At 38.0% G+C, this 19,395-nt stretch overlaps 1 protein-coding gene across 2 annotated transcripts in view; it reads right to left on the reverse strand.

Moving 5' to 3' along the window:
* Window positions 1-19,395, reverse strand: part of SLC10A7 (solute carrier family 10 member 7) — a 150,148-nt gene that overhangs the window by 28,331 nt on the left and 102,422 nt on the right. For both annotated transcript variants that reach the window (XM_086747457.1, XM_086747458.1), the window contains exon 7: window positions 10,323-10,406. In XM_086747457.1, coding sequence (XP_086603583.1) covers window positions 10,323-10,406 — 84 coding nt within the window. The remainder of the gene's footprint in view (window positions 1-10,322; window positions 10,407-19,395) is intronic.

Below are 19,395 nucleotides of genomic sequence, written 5' to 3' on the forward strand. Positions count from 1 at the left end.
ATAGCTAGCGATGCACCAGAAGTTTTTAATTAAATTATAACTCAAGCTTGAAAAGCAAAAGTGCATGTGTTGTGGGAGTTTAAATAATTCAAACTCTGAATATCTAGAGTTTTTGTAAATCCAAAGACAAATGCCATTTGCACGCTTTTAGAATACCAGAATTAACACAAGAAAACAAGGAAACTTACCGTACTTAGCAGAACTTTTGCACTTTCAGGAAACAGAATCAGAAGTTGTTTTTCAAGAATTTTTTAGAAACAACTATAAATTTTAAAGTAACTTCAACTTTCAAATTATGCCAAACACTACAAGACTAAGCCTCAGCAGATACAATGCATCTACTTCAGCCCTGCCTGGGGAGCCACTTTTAGTTTCTCTCTTTACTTTATATGGTTTGGAAAACTTTTTAAAGCTTTTATCTTACAGCTGTGACTTGTGTTAATTTTTCAGCAATCACATTACCTTGCCTAATTTCTCCCGAGACCACCCGACGTTCTCTGTTACCATGCTCTTTCAGAAATAATATTTCTTGAAATATTCTACCAGAGGGCTCTAAAGGTGTTTCATTACCTTCCCATACCAGTACCATTAATAAACATCACCATAAGCGGTTTAATAATACAAAACATTCTAGGGGTATTCAAGATTAATATCAAGGCATCATCGCCAATGCTACCATAGGACCTTTTCACACACTAACTGCCAAAGCTGTGGGATTGACCTCACAGCTGTCAGTTTTCCTCATGGCCTTCCCAGCTTGTTTGCAAGTCACTCAGTAGGGAAGTCCTGGAAGCAGCTATCTCAGTGACCACAGCAAACAGATTTCATCAACCACATGGCAGGGCACGTTCTAAAAATTTGGCACATGGGGTTCATGCAAAGCTAAGCAGGCTGAGGACCAGCACGTACCTCCCAGCACTTCTGTGCTTCCCACTGATGAAAAATAACAGATTTACAAGAAACCATGTAAGGGAATGCTCAACACCCCAGTGAAAACACTCAACTTTAAAATTTCACACTTGCCAGATGTTAAAGAGAGAACCCAACTCCAAATATACGATGCAACTCCTGAAAGAACATTCAGTGGAGCTCCTTCAGCCACCTGCTTACATGCCACCGGGCAGGAATAAATCACTACATTGATGAAAGAGAAGCAAAAAAGTCGAGTGAAGACATTTAGTGAGCAGCATGAATGATCTCAAACAGGAAGATCAGATTAATCCAATCTGAGCAGATTTGGGACTCTGTAATTATCAGAAGCAAAAAGAAAAGTTTTTCACCTCTAAATTGAGTGTTTTCTAAGGAAGTTTAAAAAAATTTCATTATTCCATAAATTAAGGTCATGTTGGGGTAAAATAAAAGCTACTTAAGGATCACCTATTTATTTATGGCCTTTCCAGAAGATTTATACTGAAAGTAACAAGATGTTGAAAAAGAAAAGTGACAGTTTATTATGCCACAACTTATACTAGAGGTATTTATTAAGAAAACTATAACCTCATGTCTGTACAAGGTATAATTATAACATACATGACAATAACAACTTTATAACATATATTTAACATAGACTGACACATAAGAGAAAGAAAAGAAAACATTTAAAAAATGAAACTCCAAGCCGTATTTCCTCAAAATCTTCAATCCACTGAGATCTTCTTTATATATCCACCTCTATCTAGTCTGAAATTATTGTGAATCAACAACCATAAATATCAGTATGCCTTCTTACTGCACATAGTATTTTTTAAAAAATGACATAATCGGACCCTGAAGAACTAAATTATGGCTTCAGGAAATAATCTCATCAACCCAGTGTCATGTTAAATATATGCTGTAGAAACACAGACAAAATACATCCTCTCTAACACAGAATCCCATACAATTTAATCTTCTCAAAAGGTTCAAGAAGATCTATAATTTCAGAGGTTGATTCAACCGATGATAATTGATTCAAGGCAATCAAAATTTTTGTATAACTTGAGAGGAGAAATAGAATCCTACAGGTATCTGTAAAAACTCAACTAGATTTTTCACGGGGAAGCTCACGTCAGCTGATTCATTTTGACTGAAAAACAATCCATTTGTTACTTATTCATGCCCTGCAGAGTTGTTTCAGGACAAGGACACTCTGAAAGCCTTTCAATTCTTAAGCCAGTTCTATAACTTTTCAGGGTTAACACAGAACTTTAAAAAAAAAAAAAAATGGTGAGGATTTGTAGTGAAACAATGGCAAATCCCACAAATACAATAAAGACAACACGCAACAGAGTACCGAGCCAGCCAGCGAACCTTGTTGTTCTGTGGTGCTGGCACTCTCTGACAGTAAGTCTAATAGGGGTTGAAAAGCCACAAGCAACGCAGATTGAAATGATTAAATAAAGAACCTCACAGGTAATTCGTAGCCTGGACAGAGATACTAAGCTCTGTTTGTCTACAAACACAGCAAATGCTAACACAATCATTTTTGCATGTTACAGCCTGTACAAAGCATGCCAGACTCAGACACCATACCGTGTGCCACCTCTCAGCTGAAATGACAAAGTCCCGTATTTTGGAGTACATACCAATACAACGGGGCACAAGGAAGGGACAAGCACTGGAGAAACAAGCACTTGAGGAAACATCTGAACTGATACTCCTGTGAAAAGGTGAACTCACAGCCCAAGGTAGAAATGTGAACCACTGACATCCAAATGGATGCATCAGACTGGCACGCTGATGGAAGAAAGCAAAAAGGGGAGTACTCTTCCGATGGAATAATTCCATAGTTCTTAGTGAAAGGGAATTCCTCAGATTAAAAAAAAATGCAGTTAAAAAACTACATCTGGGTGTGGGGGGAGGTAGATGTGTTGGAAGAATCATCATTATATGAAACATAAAAGCATTTAAAAACATACTTTAGAGCGGGGAATGCTGCAGGATGCTCTCATGTTGCAGAGAATGCACACACAATTATTTAAGGTACAAATCTCAAGGCACAAAGGCTTTGCAATCTGTATCCCTGCCGAGACTCCTGCAGAATTACTTCTGCAAGGAGTGCTCTGGGGCCTCTCATCCTACAGTAGCGATCACACAAAGCATGACTAACTGCAAAGATTTTTGTGCAGATTTAAATGCCAGCCTCTTCAAAGAACAGGGAATTCCTGATGGCTGAACTGGAGGTTGCGCATGAAAGAATGGAGCACAGTGAATCCTTCCCTCAAACTGTGGCTTAGTGGAGAGAAGAAAGAAAGAGACGCAAAACCTTGTAGTAGGTGATATTTTATAAATAACCTACATGATGAAAGATGCTGATAAATGCACAGAAAAGTTAAACAATAAAATAACATAGATCTCTTAATCAGGTAGTCACCTCCTGGTGACTATGTCCTGGCAACCTCCAAAGCTTTTTGGAAAGGCATCAGCTCAAATCTGCTTCAAAACACAGTTCCAGGCTCAAACTTTCCTCTTGACCAGGACTGAATTTTTAAAGACAAAGGAACATAATTACACATGAATTAACAGTATTATCCCTATTTCAATTCAGTTCTTCTAGCAGAATGGCTACATCCACAGTATTTTTCCTCCAGACCGCTCTGTATCCTGCCATAACCTCCTTGTCTCAACATCAGCCTCCCTAAGCAAATGGGCTAATGGCTCCTGTGCTTAATTCACTTAACATCCCCCTCTACAAAGAAACAAAATCTGCTATTCCAGAAAAGCAGGTAAATAATGCTCATCTGTTATAAGATCATATATGAAAACAGCAGAAGATATATTATAGAAAAAACAATTCATTTATCTAATTGTACCTTCATAACAGTCACACTGTATACCCAGAGAAATTTGTCAGTAAAATACAGCTAGACAATTTCCACCTGTCTGCTCAAGAGCTGGACACACAAGGTAAAAAATGTAATAAACAATGTAATTCATTAATGTTCATTATTAATTGAACTAAATAGGGCAAGTAGCTCCCTGCCTCAAGCATATAGAATGGAATAATTGCTGATATTTGTAATACACAACACCTTTTAAAAATTTTCTAGATCCTCCATTTATTTTTTTTTTAAACTCATGAAATGAAAAAAAAAAAACCAAACCAAGGGAAATGGTTATGAAGTCACTTTTTCTGTTTCCATTATACACATAAGAGTATCTCTTGGTATTTACATCATTATGCAAAGTAGATTTTTCCTTATTCTATCAACTCTTTTGGACTGATTTAATCTTTAACAGAATTTCCTGTGTTTTTACTGCACTTCTGCTCCTCTTGTTTACGATGTACTGGTATCCACTTCTAAATACCTGGGAAAAACATCTGGGGCTTTACCATTTCAACAAAGAAATACAAGTCACTCTTTCCTTGTGTTGAAACACACAAGCAAACAAGCTGAAACTGTGCTGGATTATCACCAAACCTAAATGCAGCAGTTATCTTATTTACTTTGTCCTTCAAGGTAAGATTCCTAACTCATTCTTAACTAACATTATTACTACTTATGGCAACAGACCTTTGCAGTGAACTCTGCAATGCACAATTGTCTTTTGAAAAGCTTTGACTCAGGCTAGATATTTGCAACAGTTCAATAACTTCTCAGTATCTCTTTATACAGTGATGGCAAACCAAGAAAGAAAACTGCATGGAATATTGGGAGCTACTTCAGTGAAGCCTGGAAGACATGAAAGGGGTAAATTGGAAAAAAAAAAGTGAACTAAGATGACAGTGACTGCAAAAACCAGTAGAAAGACTCGGATACTGGAATGAAGATTATGCATGTTGTAGAAATGCCATAAATAACATGGAACCTCCTTGACTGATTTCTGTAGCACAGCCACCCTCCATATATCCAAGGTCTGCATCGCAGTTCAAATGCACAGACCCTTTTCCAAAGCAGAGCTTGTATCACTTCATCCAGACCCTGTCCTGATAATTTTATAGGGACTGTTTTTTAGGCATTTATTCTCATCTGTTCCTATACACTGCTCTAAAGTCCTGAACTTTATACTGGTTCATTCACTTTTTTATACCTTCTAGGCTATCAACAAATGTCAAATCTATCCTTATTTTACGGAGCATGCAATCTAATATTTCTTTTCTGAAGATGGGACAGGAAAAAAAAAAAACACCACATTTTTGCAATCTGAGAAAAGAATATTTTTTACAAGCATCTTGTTTTCTTTCCTCAGCTTACCAAACTCCCCTAAAAGCTATCTTACTCCATTATGTCAGTCAGTTTACTCCCAAGAGATAGCTCCTGACATATATATGCCTTCAAAGCAAGCTTTATAAAACCCACATGAGGCCATTTTTAAAATTAACTTTCACTTTCTGAGGTAATTTACAACTGTTCCTTTAAAACCTTACAAACAGGCACAATATGGCAAAAATGTAAAGGGAGCCTGTAGCAGCAGTACAGGTTTTCTTTGTATTTTGGATTTCTGTGGAGACTAGGTTCTGCTCCCTGTTTGAGGCAAGTGTAAGAAAGGAGCAAACTGTGGTCTGAAGACTGTTTATCTGCCATCTCAGTTTTCTGAAACAAGCTTTCAGAAGTGCTCGTCTCCCAAGGTACCACTCCTCCTCCTCTCTGCAGCTCCCCTGGCCTCTGAAGAAAAAGTAGGGCTACTTCCATGTGGATTTAAGTTACAAGAATGAAAGGATTTGACACTGTTCCCATTTATAACAATTTATTTAACTACTGTTTCCCTCACCCACCCACTACAAACAAACATTAGGCTTAGGTGAATAGTACCTCCTACTCCCTGGCAACTGCCACCTACATTTCCCTTTCAATTTCTTATTCTTTAAAAATAAATACATTGCTAAGCTTTTTAGTTTCAATTTCACCGACAACTTGTATTGCAACGTAGCACTCTTTCTGGAGTTGTGTTTATAAGCACACCTCCCAAATGCTGATAGGGTTCCTCCGGAACATTTTGGGCAATGATGCAGAAGACACTTACAATCCTTTACTTGTAGGACATCAGGATTTTTTGTGCGACTAGATTCAGTGAGGATTTCTGTACAACAGGCTTCATTTTATAGATTTGGGAAGAAGAACAACTTAGAATCATAACAATTTTAGCTTTAGTTAAGGTCTGTTTAATGTGAAGCGCCCACTTTATGCTGGCAGACAAATTACCAATGGGGCAACTAGAGAATGCATGAATGATAATGTACAGACAAGCTTTTTATTATTTATTCATAGAAAACAGCGGGTTTTGGTGTGCTGCTTTGAAAAATGTTCAAACTAGTAGAATATAATGAAAGCACAGTGAAAATTCTATTTCATTAACATTTAATCATAAATCGCTCTTTAATATAAAACATAAAATAAAAGTCTGTCATAAGCACTTAGGTGTAGAGAATGGAGAAAGTCTGCAAAAAGGGGAAAGGAAATATTGCAGTGGTTTTCACTGTTCCTGTTATCTGTCACTTCAGAAGGAAAAAAATAAGCAAAGAAACAACAGTCTTCGGCCAAATCTCACAACTGGTCATGAAGAAACTGCTTAGAAATTTCTTGAAACATTACATTTTGCCGGCTAAAAATATTACCCCCGTCTATAGACAAGGAAACAAATATTTTAGCAAAATCACAACAGCTCAGGAGCAGCAATCTTCATCAGAACTCTGCCACCCAGGAAAATAAATAAATAAATAAATAAACCAGTACTTCAAGCTGCCAGAGCAAATTCAAAAACTGTAACAAGTATTCTCAAATTCCCCTTAGAGGTATAAAAGAGTGGTGCACAAATAACAAGCTCTTACACACTACAGATCTTCAAGGCTTATAGAACATTAGATCTTTATAAAATACTATAGATTATGTCTCTTTTCAAAACCTCTTGTCAGAGAGGTCTTATTAGCAAAACATGTCTGGAGACAGAGAGGATGCAGGCCACAACAGTCCTTTAGGTTTAGACAACCTGCACATCTCTGACAAAGACAGAGCAATTCTCCTTATTGAAGACCATGTAACAGTAACTGCTACCTGTAAGCCTCAGTGCCTTTCTGATCACATAATACCTTCCTCCTCCTTTAACAGTTCTTTCTTTACAAAAGAACTGCCATTCTAACAAACGGCAGCCACCACCTGAGCAGAGCCTGTACCTGCAGCTCCTTAGACATTTCATTGTCAGTGGCTAGAAAAGCGTGTTTGACTCCTGTCTACGGCAGTCTTGCCACACTGAAAAATTGTTTGAGAAACAGTAGAAAATAAGAATCAATTACACTATTGTGACTTCTTTCTCCCAGCCATCATTAAAAAATATGACAAGTCAGGCAAGCAACCAAAACTCTTGATACATTTTGCCATAAAGCAAACAAAAAACCCCAAACAAAAATATAAAGGCACCTTCTCATCTGCTTTGCTTGTATCCCAGGGGCTGCTCAAAAACCCAGCTCTGCAGCCCGCTCAGGAAATGAGCGTTTAGGCAATACAGGTTTTCCCAGAGGCGAGATTTTTTTTTAAAGGAAAAGAAAGCCCTTGGCAAATGCTTTCAGCAGCCTTCTCTGTTTTACACTCTGATGTGGATTGAGCGTAAAGCCTCTGTTGATCACAGCTGAATTCGGAAGGCTGAAGAGAAGCAATCCTCCAAGCTGGCAGGTTCCAAGCTTGTTTTTTTCCCAATCAAGCTCGTTGCTACCAGGTAACCTTACCAGGCATTCTTCCACTGACTTTACTGCTGAACAGTATGACTGTGCGTGGTAAAGAATTGACATTGTGGGCACGGAATGATAAATTAGAAGTAATTCCTGAAACTGTCATTCATGACTTGTGGGCCATTATCTCTTAATGCATCTGGAATCCCAGAGAAAGCAACTTGTGACTCAAAAAGCAATATTACGTTGCTGTGCCGCTTGTTTTGCAACAGTTCAGTAATGAGTGAGTAGTGGCCTACGAACTAAAGGCAAAACTTCCCGTCTGGTTGGGAGCAGATCCATGCCACCTCCAGATGAAGGACAAGAAGAGCTATCACTGTATCTCTTGCTGTCAGTCCTTTTCTTGCTTTTTGTTTTCCCCGATTACTGCACATTATTTTTGGATATTTGCCTTCAGAAATGGCTTCTATGCCTATCTGGGCAGGTCTGTTTACCTTTGTACAGTTCTACCTCATCAAGACAATAAATGTAACCTGCCCTTGGCATTTTTGATCTGTAGCTATCCTTAGCACTTCCTCTCTTCCATATCCTCTGAACAGATATAATCAAGTGCAGCAACTTTAGAAACAAAGACTTGACACTAAGAGGAATGTGAGCTATTTCTGTTGATCATTCACTTCCAGAAACTGCTTCAAACACTTTTAAAGGAGAATCATCCTATTTCTTATTGAATAGTATTTTTAAAAACAAACTCTTAAATAAATTTGTGATTGAGTTACAGTCTTTATCAGAACTCAAAAATCACATCTGTTCTCAGTTAAGTCTCATCACAATTCAGATTTTTAACCTCTAATCATTCAGAGCACTTATTTCATATGCTTACAGCTCAGTTCATTTTACTTAGCCTTATAATTTGGTGCTGACAAAAAAAAAAAAAGCAACCCTAATTCCACCAGTTAGCTCATGTAGCAATTTCTTGTAACATCTTTCCAAAGTAATATGCCATTATGCATATAGGTGAAAGTCCTCTTGAAATTTTGCACTTTGTCTAGCAATCTACCATCATCTTCAGACTTACTACACTGCAGTACAAGTTGCTGATACTCCATCACTATAGGGTACTTTATTGCTAGATCTGCTGCCACGCTACTTGTTTCCTAGAAATTTCCAACTAAGGCTTCCGATTAACAGCTTCCAGTTTTTGGACCTTTCAGGACCAGAGGATTCAAGTACTTTTGCCTGTCTGCTTTTGGTGAAGACTTAATTTTGACAAGATAAGAATGTGAAACACAAGTAGGTTCATCAGCAACCCTTTGTGGTCCTAATTACTAAGAAGGTTCTTAGGCATTTAACTCAAAGCATGTGAGCAATTCAATAGCCTTCAGGGACACAGAGCTCATGTCCATTTTCCACATGGTATGGTTACATCCAGGTTACCCAGGTACTGATGCTGGTAGCTAGTCATGCTTATCATGCTCATCTTCTTATTAGACTTTAATGGGTTTTTTTGACCACATAAGAAATAAACTTCACTAGGGCTTCAGTAAGTTACAGTACAGGCCAACTTTGAAATGTGCAGTTATAGCTTGATAAAAGAGTGATTGACTGTTCTACACAGCAGAGGCAATGACAGATATTCTTAATCTTGTACAGGGTGCTCCTTTATCGACTCCACTTCCATTTGCTTACATTTTAACCACCTTCCCATTTCAAAGTCTGCTTTAGGCTGACAAAATTCAGAAAGCTCCAGCTGAACACAGAGTTAAACTGGATGTTACAAACAGCAATGGTATCCCGTGGGAATGAACTGCAAATCCCACTGATATTCCCTTCGTGCACTGTGCATGTCCAAGAACAATTAATACTTTTAAGTAAAAAAGAATCATGCTTTGGGTGTTTCGGTTTTGGTGTCCAACAACAGTCGACACTTCTGGCCACTTTTGGTCTTAATATAGCAATTTTCCTCCATGACATGGGAGAAAAAAAATAATTAATATTTGTGAGAAAAACAGACACTACAGAGACAAGCATCACAGAAAATCTTATATTGCAGTTAGTATCTTTACATTCGATGAAAGATTTCAGTCACCTGCCATGAAAATTAAGGTCTTGAGTTTCAATATGAACAAGGAGTATTAAATGAAATACTGAACAGCTGCTCATTCCATGAATACCCTCCACCCAGTGTAACAAATGACAGAGGAGTCACGTAGAAGGAAGTTTGCAATTGTGCAATTAAAACCCTTATTGTAAAGCATATGCAAAATGGCTCAAGCAGCCTTCATTTTATTATTTCTTAATTTCTAACTGCTTAGCCCTTATGTTTTTCAATGCAGAGAATTTTTTATTCCTGTAATTGGTAGTAGATACTACACAGGGAGAACTTCCTTCATCATCCAGGCAAAGGACATGCGACACAAGGACTATATCGTATTCTCAAAGCTCATTTGTATGGGGCTGGAATTTCTCACAGTCTGGGCTGCCATTTTTCCCACTTTATGTTCACAAACTCCCTTCTCGATATGCAGTAGCGTATGTTTGTGGTAGTGAGGGACAGATGCTCAATCTCAACAAAGATCAATGTGGCTCCAGGGAGCACTGTAGCATCTTTTCTCTGATATTAGACTTCACTATCCTGAGGCTGTTCCTATGTGGCAGCTTACCAGGTTGCCAGTCTGCCTTTAAGATAGCTCTCTTTATCTTATATTTTTAAACAAGAATGTATATATAAAATACATACCTGTCCAATAATAAGGGGGACTACAACAGTCATAAACAGCTGCGAGAATATAGATGTAAAAGGCACAGAGGAGGATGATCCAAGCTACAAAATAAAAATATAGCATTAATATTGCACTCTTTCTTAGTATCTGGAAATTTCATATACAGATATCACACATTAATATACATTTTATTTTATGCATAAAAAATTGGAAATATGTGCAAAAGCTTGGAAGTATGCGCACATATGTTTCATTGTTAAGCCATAATAAAGCATCCTGTATTCCACAATAACAAAACTAAAACAATATCTGGTTGGTTATTTTGTAACCTAAGGTAATGGTTCCATCAAGATGCATTTAATTGAAATCCTGCTACACATATATGCAAAGTAAATCATACAGGCATTTGTAGGATGAGAGTCTAAAAAGACAGGGAGTGAAACTTCCTAACTAAGCAGTTAGCTCAACTCACTATTTATATATAGCAAGCAACAAAATTTGGTGTAGTTATTTCAATAAATAAATTATTATTAATAATAAAATAATAGTGAAGACATTCATGTTTTTATTTCAATTATGTTAAAGAAGATATCTATTGAAAGTATATAATTATTCTTTCATTAAGACAACCAAAGAGTGACAGGCTTAGTCTTCATGCAGGTGATTTCTTAATTACAATTGTAAATGCTAGAAATATTTTTCTTTTAAAGACACAGGTAGAAAAGGTGAACCAAACACAGTCAATGGGATTTTTGCAAACTACTTCAGAATGCTTCAGAAAATACTCACTGTTTTTTACATTCTGATTGCATTTGGTTTATGCTAGGTCATTGAAAAATTTCATTTAACGTAATTTAATTTATCTTTAACAGCAACAGAATATGCATTAAGAAATGTATTTTAAGGAGACGGAAACAGCATTGTCAGAGCTTCCACAGACAACAGTTTGCTTCATGATGAGGGTAAATGACATAATGCTGAGGATTTCACAGTTCCACATTATTTTATATTTTGCACTTCACTTTAAGATCATCAAAACAATGACAGAATTCAAAATCTTTTCAGCTCCATCTAAACGATGCTGATTTCCTAAAACATGCTCACATACATCATTCTCATAAACTACGCTCAGACTGCATTATATTTTTTACACCTATCTTCCTTTCAAAGCTACCTGTAGGCAAGATAGACAAGGTGATCACACAATCTAGTCACTTCCTATAACTCCACCTATAAAAATCAATATATGGCCATAGAAGTGGGTTTGGCATAAAACCAGATTCTTCAGAAATTCAAAGAACAGAAAAATCAGAAATTTCACATACTGAAGTATTTTACTTTATTCAGAAATGTACCACTGCAACCTTTACCGACAGGAAATCATCTGATGAGAAAACACCAATTATACCACTTTTGCAGTGTTTACACGTATATGCACTGCTGTTTGCAAATACCATTTGTATATGCACTGCTTGGGAAAACGGTCTGCACACCAGCAAGGCTGTTTGTATGCAAGCTGAGCTTTTGGTGCACACAGATGGCATCAGAACTGGGAAGCAGCACGAAATGGAATTAACTTCTGACACTAGGACTTCAAGTGTTGCCTGGCCAGCTTAGAGTCTAAGAGAGTGGGACCAGACCAAATGTACTCTTTTTTTAAACAAACTCTACCACTTGTTTTCCTATGTTCTTTTCTGAATACACTCTACCTAGAGAGCCTCGGACAGAACATACAGGATATGGCTGTTTCCTATGTGTTATCTTAACTGGCAACACCAGGTAAGACTCAATTTGGCCATTTAATAAATTACAGCATCTCATCCCCATCATCTCCAATTTTAACAATGGGGGCACAGAGAACAGTTGGAGGGGACCTGAAGATGATGTCATTACTGAGACTTTTGATCTGCAAGTAGTGCGCAAGTGAGAGCACCAAGATTCAGGAGCGTAAATTTCCCATGAAGGCAAGAGGGCGAAGCAAGGGCTGGCAGGGGAAGATTCAGATCACCCACATGAGTACCTGAAGTCAGGCAGCGCAGCTACTCCATTCCCAAGGGACATGGGGCTCTCTGCATGATTCCTTGCAGAAAGTGGAGCAGAAAACTCCATCATACCACTCATGGTCTCTTTGTTGTTTTAATTCTTGTGAGAAGCCTCTGAAATTTTAAAAGGTTCATAGTTTTTCAAATTGTATTTGGACTTTTTATTTTTTTTTTTTTAATATGTGCTGAGGAGCTAAAAGCATTACTTACTGTGTATTCAAGGAAGCTTTTTCAAGTGAAAGTGAAGATTTTTAAACTTTAAAATCTGCCTGGGTCACAGAGGAATGAATCTATCTAAGCAAGCAGTCCACATGCCAGGACCCTCTGCATAGCTTCACAAAAGATGACACTTTGGCAGTGGTTCTTGTGCATTCTTATAAAGACATTGATTGGACTTCTCTCACTACTTTAAAGTTTTATGCTCAGTGGATGCATAATCAGTTTCTACGTCAGGAATGAAATCCTGTTCAACAATATAACATACTGCTGAAAAAGGCAACCATTCAAACAGCAATAGTCTTGCCAGGTTTTAAAACTACTACTTCAAATATGATGTCTTCAAGCTGTTGTGGATTCTTAAGCACTTGATATATATAAGAATACATTTTGGTTTGAGTGTGGGGTTTGGGGGGGTTTGTTTGTTTGCTTGGGTTTTTTTACATAATTAGAAATTATGAATTACAGGTACTGTGCTAGGATGCTAAACCAATTTACCTAGGAAAAGCAAAATTATTTTATTCAAATAAGTCTTCTATATTAGGCTATCAGGGTATGGTTCTTCACCTTGTCAACTTCACCCAATCTGTTCTGGCTCATCTCACTATCATCTGGACCACTAAAAGGCAGACATTTTGGGTAACCATCTCACCCTGACTACATTTTAAATGAAGCAGAAATCCACATATCAGTCCAAAGTGTCTAAATAAATAAACGATTCATTAACCACCTTTTGCCCAGAAGAAGTGAATTCTTCACTACATCTGGTTTGTAAGGGGAAAAAAAAAATCTCTCATTCTTGTAGAAAAAGTCAAGTTTTTCTCTTTCTAATGTGACTCCTCTCCTGCATGATGCTATGATCACACTCCTTTTATCTTGTTTCAGTTGTATAGTTGAGAATCATGTTCTTCTACCAGCCTCCAGAATAGCGTGGAGCTAGCTCTTTCTTGGGTCCTTAAGAGGTCCTAACACTCTGCTATACCACACCTGGGCACAGAGGTGCGGAGCAGTGTGTTTGCTAGACTCTGTCCTCACCCTTCATGCACTGCTATGGTATTACACTTCCCTGTCCCACCTATAGTACTGATATTACTTCTTCAAACAGACTTCTGAACCTTTTTTCCCTTCTGTATATTACAACAGTAACTTCAGTGGACTGGGTTTTCATTAGAATCTATCTCTTAGACAATGTCTATAAACTCTTATATTATCTTAATCTTAAATCTATTCCCAGAGAAAGACACAGGAGATATGATAAAGGCTCAAGAAACGAGAAGACAGGAACTTCTCAAGCACATAGAAGAAAAAGGCTTTTTAACCCAGACTCTGGACATACAGTGCCCTAACCATGAGGAAAAGGACCCACAGCTAATGGATCCATAATTTGACGAGGAGTGCCTCAACATCTGTAGTATGCAAACTTATCATGCTCACAATCCTAAATGTCCCTCAGACCCTCGACATTGCCTGGGCTCCAGACTGCCTTTATATTTGGAAATGTTTGTCACATCCATTTTGAGAAAGAGAAGTGAGAACTGAAGAACAGAGGAAACAAAAAGTTTGACATAATCTCAATCAAACCTTCCTATGCATTTACAAATGCATTTACAAATTCTGTCTGAATGCATAAATATTATTTTGCTCAGTTTTTAGTTGGATCAAGCTAAGTTCTGTGCTCCATTTGCTGTCATGAAACAATTTTTTTTTAAAAGCCACCTAGATGATCTGCATTGCACCAAAATTAGCATTATGCTAAAATGTCTGATTATATTTGGCTGTCCTCCTTGTCATAATAATCCCCATGCCTAAAAACGAACCTTTCTTCACAAGCAAACAAACAGAAGTAGTACTGTAAGAACTGATGTAAAAACATCATAGAATCAAACTGTCGATTTATAGCTGTAAAAAATAATCTGATTGGAATTCTTACGGAAGATAAAATGCATTATTTAATGAAAAAGCTATCAAAACTTTTCATGCCACCATAGTGTCTATGCTTATTTTAGAACATTTTTTAAACAGAAGTCTGATACCGTAAAGTGATTGTTACATGCTATTCTGGATAGCGGCACTTCAGTTAAAGGTTTATTAATAAGCCAGCTTTGCTTGAATAGACTCACTATTCAAATAAAGACCCTGCAAATTATTGCTTAGGGAAAGGCACTTTTGACTTAAATCATCTGAGTGATTTAAGGACAACTCAGAAGAGCAAGAACTGCACCTTCTGAAGTGTTTGCTGGATATGGTTGTAATGAAAGAATTCCAGGCAAATCTTTCCAAACAATTCTGTCACCGTGCAATACTTTAAACCTGACCTGCAACATTCTTCCTAATTTAGTCCTAGACCTTTCTTCTCAAGAGAGTGTCTGTTTTAAAAAACTCCTGACAAATTATTTAGTGGGTTTCTTTATGAGTTTGTGGTAGAAACATTGGCTTATCCTTAACTGATAGACTATATTTAACTGGTTGTGATAAAAACAAAAAGCAAAAGAAATGTTCCTTGCACGAAAACAAGACAATTCCACTGCTCAGGCTAGACTGCCTCCACAAGCCAGATGCTCCATTCTTATCCTTCTAGCCAACCAGGCAGGTGTCACCATGGGTGTTCCCATGTCTACAACTGCCACTGACTCAGAAGAAGCAACACACCTCCTACCAGTCACTCCTAATTACAACCTAGTGCCGCATGCGCTGCACACATTGAGTCCACTTTGGAGGCAGTTGTCCTTTGGGGCCTAACTCTTCCAGTGTTCTCCTGCAATTAACATGTTTCCTCAGGTTGTGTCTTTGTGCTCTTCATGCATCATCAGCCAACTTCAGCCTCACCATTTGTTAAGTACAGATGAGGAAGCAAAGCAGAGGTGAAAACAGGACAGAACTGAGGAGAAGGGTCACTGGCTGCTCTCTCATGTGAGATGTTTAATTTAAGCTTTTCTTTTCCACCTTCAGGTCAGGCTACTCTGATACCTGTCTTTTTAAATTTTGTGTTCAATGCTGTATCATCAGCACTTCTGGTTAGTCTCATCCAGTTCAGATTCAGCTGGCTTAGAGGCCTGCCTAGACCACCCATGCACTAATTTTCCTTTTTGTCCTGTTGTGGATGACGGCCCTGTGATAAAAGGATATGGAAGGCGATGCATTTTTGGAAAAGATGTGGATGGGATTCACTTCAGTAATGAAGGAGAATGAACAAGGGTGACCAGCTGACCTAAGCTCTCCCTTGCTTTGGAATCTTTCCAGAATCCTGATCCTGATCCAGTCATTGCGATATGATACGTTACAGCAGAAAAGCATGCACATCACCCTCAGTAACCCAGGTACTTGGCAAATGGAAGTGCTTTCCAGTGAATGCACTGCAATGGGTAGTAACTGTAATGACGCTGAGGCTCTGGGAAGTAGGAAGTGTCGGTGCTACTCCACGGGAATGGCGCTGACAGGTGCCTGAGTTCCACTGTGCCTGGCTTTAGATTTCAGGTAGGAGGTCAAAAGAGATGAAACAGTCATTCCTACGTAACATTTCACAGAAGTCTAAACAGAGCTGGCAGGTCACTAGGATGCCCGTCCTGCTCCATCACTTTAAAGGCATTCACATGCAGAGTGTTTAGGTATCCTGGTAAGTAATGCAGAGAAACTGTGTAAAAGATGTCAGCTCTCAGCAACTGACCAAGAGTCATTGGTACTGGAATTGTCTACCTCTAACAGGTGCTAACAGCAGGAGAGGGAAGAGAAGGGGAGGCATATCACTGAGCATGGAACTTCTATAGTAAGAGAAGAAAGAGGGTTTGGCATTCAAAAGCAAATACGTTTCAATTTCCTAGCACTGGCAGAATCTGAGGTATCAGAAAGAATGAATTTAAATTTTTAAAATAAAGCTTTTAATTCTGCCTATCAAAAACTGCAAGTTGTCTCTCACCTCAGAGAAAGGGGCTAAAGGTGCGACAGAGATCACATCCAATGGTTTGATAGTCATGTGTTTTAACAAATAGATCTTTCATTATTATTCTTAAAAACGAAAGGCAGACATAAGTCTCCAGTTCTGCTAAAGAAAAGAGATGTTCTGGTCTTACGGTATATTTTGCAAATTCTCACATATTCTATATGCTTCTGTGGCCATGGGAATTGATTTGGCACAAACATAAAAAACCTTAGCTGTCTACATATACCCTCCAGTTTTGGTTTTATATTAAGAAGTGTGGAAAAAGAAAAGCTGACAATCTGTCAACTTTAATTTCCCCCCGCCGCTGGCTTTGGCAAGAAGACTGTATAGAATCATAGGATGGTTAGAGTTGGAAGGGACCTTCAAAGGTCATCTAGTCCAACCCCCCTGCAAGGAGCAGGGACATCCCTGACTAGATCAGGTTGCTCAGAGCCTCATCCAGCCTGGCCTTGAACGTTTCCAGGGATGGGGCATTCCTGGAGGTTCCCTTGTTAAAGCGATCACAGATGCCTAACCCTGTTCCGAGTTCCCCTATGACACATTAAATACCAAGCCAATCCAAACATACCTGTCAATTTTAAAGCCTTTATAGAGCTGTAAAAATAACCATAGGTATTCCCAATCTGAAATACACCAGAATTACTCTTCCATTTTACCATGGTACAATGATCCTGAGGGCTAATGTAAAGAAATGAGATCAAGCGTACAATCCAAAGGCACCTAAATGGGAGGTAGATGATTAATAAATACCCTTGGAGAGATAAGACTTAAGGACTAATATCAAAAAATTCTGCTGCAAACAAGAGAGTGACTAACTGGAAAGAAATAGATTAGTAAATACAAGATAATTAAGAACCATGAATATTACGTATCCATCAAAAAGGCTGCTGTGAAATACCAACAAGAAATAACTCAATGAAGCTAGAGGATACCTGTGACATTGCACAAGGCCTGGATAAGCCCTCGTGAAGAACACTGCGCTGCTGTGGACAATTCTTATTGCCTGGGCTGAAGAAGGAATTAAAACTGGAACAGGTGCACAAAACACCCCAGAATAGGGGACTTCTTGTGGTATTTTTGTATTTATGTTTTAAAGATTAGAAATGCATGGCTTGTTTAGCCTAGGTGACTGAAGACTGGGAAAGAGGCTAGGATCATACACTATGTCAGCGTGATAAGTTTCAGAGAAGTGCTGTATGATAACACTGGCAACATGAGTAATACACCTGTCACAACTACTTACTGGAAATTGGCTTTCTGCTCATCAGAGACACAAATTTCTAGTATTCCAAGGGTTGAGGGAGAGCAAAAATCCTTACTTTTAAGTTGAATCACGTTCAGTTTTGAGGTGAATTGCACAGCATGGAAAAGAGATGGACTGGGCAAGTCAGGACAGGATGCTCCTGGTACCCTGGTTCTATGATCCTGTTAAGATGCGTGGTTAGCTTCTGCTATGTAGAAGCAGGATGTATACTTAAAAGGCTCCCCTAGCACTATATAGATGAAAATTTCAAGAGCAAAACCAAGTAGAAAGAGAGTCCTTCACAGAAACATTACGTACTTTAGAGTCTTCTACCTAGACAAATTTACAGCATTTTGTGTGTGTGTTAGAAAGAGAGAGGGCCCTTGTTATTCTCTGTTATTTGTATCCAATTTATACAGCAAAGTCATAAAAGGTGAATTTGAAAAAGGAATAAAATTAATAAGCAAATATTTTATGGCAATCATAAAAAAGTTCTGGTTAATTGTAAAGAGTTTGGATCAGATCAGAGAATTTTGTCTTCCCAATGATTAAAGAGAAAGGCAATGCTGAGGTAAATAACCAGGTAGAAATAATGATGCACTTTAAATATTCCACATGAATGAGTTGATCTGCTAATAGCTAATGCACTGTGTTGCTTCCTCTCCCTTCCCCCCACCCCCACCCCCCCAACCCCCCCTGTAATCAGCCTTTTGTCACATACTAGTGAAATCCATTAGCTGCAACTTCCTGATCAACTTCCAAGGCTTTCCAGCTACTAAAATATTTGCATATTTAACGATTCATTTGACTGGTATCAACTCTCATTTACCAAGTGCTTGAGAGGAAAAACAAGGCATAGTGTGTAGTACTCCTGTTTAAAAAAAAAAAAAAAAACAACAAAAAACCAAAGCCAACAACAAAAACCCAAGTAACAACAGCTCCTTTTAATAAAAATATTTATCTGAAATACATGGGATTGGAGAAGACTTGGGAAAAATTTGAGAAGTATCAACAACTTTTGAAACAATGTTTTAATTTCAGGTTTGTGAGTATATGGGAAAGCTTTTAACTTCAATATTTCAATCAGCTTCTTGTTTCATTCATGCCCTTATTCATCAGTCATTTAATTTCAGTTTTCTCTGTGATACTTGCACAGAATTTCATTCATTTGTCTATTCCTGAATTCTTTCAGCGGTGCTACTTTCATGTACATCGCTACAATGCCACCATTAAAATACCTACTATAAAATTCAGAAATTGGAGAGGGTACCAGAAAAGAAAACATCACTGAATAAATCAAGAAAAGGAGCAAGCTGATAAAGCCTTGGTAACATTCCATTTTGACACAAATGTCATGGTATTCTTCTTTGGTAAAACAACAAACATGGGAGCAACGCGTGACAGTTACATGGAGGTTTCTGCCAAGTATATTTTTAAAAACACACATGAATTTTGCATTGGCTCTTTAACATTCCATGTTAACTGTACATAAAATGTAAATACTTACTTATCTCTAATAATTTCTTATTGGCTTTCAATATAAAGCCATAGATTCACACACCATGACATTTCTTTCTTTGATAGCTAACCGGCTGCGCTTCAACAACTGAAGAGACCACATCTGTCAGGCATGGGTAATACCAAGAAGGCGG

The sequence above is a fragment of the Chlamydotis macqueenii genome, chromosome 4 (assembly GCF_036417535.1).
Source record: "Chlamydotis macqueenii isolate bChlMac1 chromosome 4, bChlMac1.mat, whole genome shotgun sequence".
In the NCBI taxonomy this organism is placed as follows: domain Eukaryota; kingdom Metazoa; phylum Chordata; class Aves; order Otidiformes; family Otididae; genus Chlamydotis; species Chlamydotis macqueenii.